Here is a 4,132-nt window from a genome sequence, read left to right as displayed (position 1 = left end):
GAATGGCTCTGAAGACTATCGCTGCTGCTACGTATTATAGATACAGAGCAGTTGAACATTCGTCAGGCTCAGCCGAATGTACAGAAATGACAAACGCTGACCAAAGCTACTAAGGTACACTGTCACACAAATGCGTGTGGTGCACACCGCTCCGTGCCCACCACAGCACCCTGTGTCTCTCAGTGCCCAGGACTGAGGAACGAAGGAGCCCTAGAACGCCCAGTACCAGACCGGTGCCTAGGTTATCCAGCGGCGTGTGACGCCCGCTAATGACTCAGTGTGGGTGTCCAGAGCTTAGAACCGCTCAGGCCACCTCCCGGCTCAACAACAGAACTGTCGCAAGTTCCAACATATGGCTGAGCTCCTAATGTTAACCCCTGGGCTGAGTGAGAATGGAGAACCTGTGCTTTCCAGCTGTCGTAGGGCAGGAGGGACTTGCGGCTTCCTGGGCCTCAGGTCACCTGTGAGGGTTCCCGAAGGCAGGTACGAGTGCCACAAAGCCGAGGGCCGAGAACCTGAAATTTGAGCCAGAGGCCTGGACTCAAATCCCAGATTCTTCAAGGTTTACTTCTATGACTTTAGGCAAGTCATTTATTTTCTTTTGGGACTCCATTCTTGAAAAATGGAGTCAAAAAATAAATCTCTCAGTTCCAGGACCAATGCAGAGCTCGAACCATACAGCAGATATGAGAGTACTCGCAAACTGTGAAGTGCTTTGCACACGTATGCCTCCATTTCTTCACAGTCACTATGCTGAGCACGTTATACCCATAATTTCACTTAATTCTTGCAACGAGTCTTTGTGGCAGAGCATATTATTTCCTTTTTCTATTGATGAGGGCACTAGGGACAGAGAGGATAAATAACTTGCCTGTGGTCCCATAGCTAATAAGTGGCAGAGCCAGATTTATAGCCAAGTGTGTCCCTACATTGTGCTAGACTGATAGTCTCACAGGTAAGAGGTAGTCATCTCATGCCCATCAGATTCCTGAAGGAGGAGATAAAGACAACTCATTCGGTCACAGAACACTCCCAATTTTGAGGAGGCCAGCAGGTAGTGTGCTTCTCACCTGGAGTCCTTCTCGGACGGCTTCCAGGAGATAGGGGATAATTGAATAGTTCCACAGGTCGGTGAACCACACCCTGGAGCCATCCACGTCGATTGGGCATGAGAGGAAGAGCCGGGGACCTGGGGACCATGGTGAAAATCAGTCAGAGTTGCCACAGTCAGGAGAAGCCATGGTCCAAGCATCTCTCACAGGAGGGACCCTGGATTTTCTGAGCAACAGTAGGAATACCAGCTGCTGGGTGGCGGGCACGGAACAGGACACTCGGGCTCCATACCCTACCTTGGGACTCTCTCTCTCAGAAAATCATCCAAAAGAAAGGAAAGGCTTAATGGAGAAAGATGTTCACTGCAGTATTATTAATCCTGACCTTCAAAAATAGAAACCTACTAAATGTCCAAGAGGGCAGAAATGGTTAAGCGGACGATGGTACACCATATGATTATTATTCAGCCTTTAAAAATAATTATAAAATAAGAGTAGCAATGCAGAATGCTCATGAGACTATGTGAAATGACAAAGAAAAGAACATTATGTATGATTGTAACTACATAAAACATCTATGTATAGACAAAGACAGAAACAATAAGCTCAAATGAAAATGATTATGTCAGGATGGTAGGATAATCAATGATCTTTTTCCTCTCTGATCTAAATAGTTAAGCTTCAGGAACGTTGGTAACATTTTACTTTTTTTTTTTTCCAAAACAAGACCAATGCCACAGGGCAGTTTTTACATAGGGGAGCCTTGGGGTGGGGCTTTTCACTGAGCTGGCAGAGTTTGCATTAGCCCGTGCTGGGTGAATATCTTGCTGCTGATCAGCTCCAGAGCACTGGGCAGGGCGAGAGGGGTGGAGACACCGCACTGCATGACTAGTGGTCTGGGGTCCATCTTGGGCTGTGATCATCCCTCTGCCTCCATCTACATGGATAGCACAGTGTCAAGCTGACTTGTTCCTACAAAGTGCTATCCTGGCCAGGGCCCCAGGACAGTGACTGAGGAGGCCAGAGTTCCAGGAGTTCCCCCTAGCCAGCCCACCTGCCCACTCTCCCCTGACTTCCCACCTACCTATGGTGACATCCGAGGAGCTATGAGCCTCCAGGAAGCGGTTGAGGTGATGCCAGACCTTGGGAATCCAGTCGATGATTTTTACCAGCTCCACATTCCGCACACGCCCACTGATCTCCGTTTCCATGAGCTTCCGTCTCAGGAACCGGCCAAGGAAACCTTTCACGGGCTCCGTGTGGTTGGCACAAAGCACCCACCTGGTGGAAGTCAGGAATGCTTTTCAATGATGATGACAGTGATAAAACGATGGCTAATCTCAGGATTCAAAGCACCACAGAACTGGAAGGTGTATATGCTAATTAATACTAAAATAGGATTTGCTATGCATCAAACACTGCAAATATAGTAACTCACAATTCCTCCTGGCAACCCTATGATGCAGATATCACCAACCCCATTTTACAGACAGAAATACTGACTTACAGACAGGTTAGGTAACTTGTCCAAGACCAAAGAGCCAGTTAATAGAAGAGCTAAGATTAGAACCAATATATCCAGCTCCAAAGTCTGAGCTCTAACCACTGAGCATAGTGCCTCTTGTGCTTGTGTCAAGGCCCTGTGCTGGGCTATGGAGCTGTGATAATGCTAAGACACATTTGTCCCTGTTCCCCAGGGGCTTACTATCTTGTGGAGGAGGCAGATAAACAAGCAGGAATTATACACGATGAAGCCTAGGGAATCAAGGAAGGCTCCTTAGGAGGGAATGTCTGGGCCGAGACTGGAAGAATAGATGGAGCAGCCACACATAAGAAAAGGCAGGAGCAGGGGGTGGGGGAGGGGTGGAGAGTTCACGGCAGCATTTGCAGAGGCATGAGAAATAGCGTGAGGTGTTTGGAGAAACTGCCAGAAGTTCAGTGTAACCAGACTTTAGACTTCGCCTGCCATCCCGAGGAGTCTGGATTCCATTCTGGAGGCAACGAGAAGCCACGGAAGGACTGTAAGCATGAGGGTTTATGGTCAGATTTGAATTATAGGATGCTCACTCCAGCTGCCACTGGCACGGAGGATGGGGGGACAAGTCGCAGGCAGGCAAACTGGTTAGAAAATGACTGCAGTAGTGCTCTGGAAGATGATGTGGCAGCGACGGGGGAGAGGAGGAGAAAGAAGGACTTGAGGGATATTTAGGATATTTAGGACAAGAATGGGACAGCCTGGATGCAGAGGTGAGCCATGATTTCAGTGGCCTGGAGGAGCTGACATTTCTCTGATAATGATGACTCAGGTCCACTTTCATCTCCCTCAGAGATGGCTGCCGAGTGGCTGCAGGTCAGGGTGAGGCAAAGGGCATTCAGTGGTGGCAAGGCAGGCAACAACGCACCCAGGCACGACAGAGTGGAACCGTCCTTCCCGCAGGTGGAAATCAAAGGCCCACAGACCTACCCGGGGACAATCATAAGCAAGAGCTTCCATTGCTCACATCTACCTGGGCCAGAGAGATGCAGCACTGGTGACGTGTAGGGGAGGCAAGCATGCTGACAGCCCCTGTCCAGAGCTGCCTCCCGACTCTGCTACCCCAGGACTTACAATCAAAGAGACCTGGGTTCAAAAGTCTGCCAATAACAGGCTATGTGAGCTCGCAAGGGTCACTTAATTCTCCCAGCCTCAGTCTCCCTACTTTTAAGCTGAGAATGAGAAATTTAACTACTGGAGGCTGTTGTGAGAATTCAATAAGCTAAGCAGGGCAAAATGCTCGACATGAAGCCTGGCATATAGCAGGTACTCAAAAAGTGACACCTCACCTGAAGTTGTGATGAAGCTGCAGGTTGGGAGTAGAAGAGGTAGCCTGGTTCATTGTGCCAATTATGTAAGGGCTGTGGGGACATGAAAGAAAAGAGAACTTTGTGAGTCAAAGCCAAACCCGAGAACAGGGCGCTCACAGAGGCCCAGGGCAGATGGCTGGCAGCCTCCCTTGGCCCCATGCTGACCCCGGCCATGCGTGTGCATAGTTCCCTGTGCAGCACACGTCATGCGGTGGCCATTCTCCCGGGAACCATGA

The 4,132-nt window shown here is 49.4% G+C and overlaps 1 protein-coding gene across 1 annotated transcript in view; it reads right to left on the bottom strand.

Moving 5' to 3' along the window:
- The window catches only part of NAV2 (neuron navigator 2), a 388,116-nt gene that overhangs the window by 10,636 nt on the left and 373,348 nt on the right, over positions 1-4,132 (bottom strand). Inside the window, exons 35-37 of the mRNA XM_023521874.1 lie at positions 3,876-3,947; positions 2,137-2,333; positions 1,071-1,189 (exon numbers count right to left, since the gene is read on the bottom strand). Coding sequence (XP_023377642.1) covers positions 1,071-1,189; positions 2,137-2,333; positions 3,876-3,947 — 388 coding nt within the window. The remainder of the gene's footprint in view (positions 1-1,070; positions 1,190-2,136; positions 2,334-3,875; positions 3,948-4,132) is intronic.

This window comes from Pteropus vampyrus, unplaced genomic scaffold, assembly GCF_000151845.1.
Source record: "Pteropus vampyrus isolate Shadow unplaced genomic scaffold, Pvam_2.0 Scaffold321, whole genome shotgun sequence".
NCBI lineage: Eukaryota > Metazoa > Chordata > Mammalia > Chiroptera > Pteropodidae > Pteropus > Pteropus vampyrus.
The sequence above is the reverse complement of the archived record's forward strand: the minus strand, read 5'-3'. Positions and strand labels throughout refer to the sequence as shown.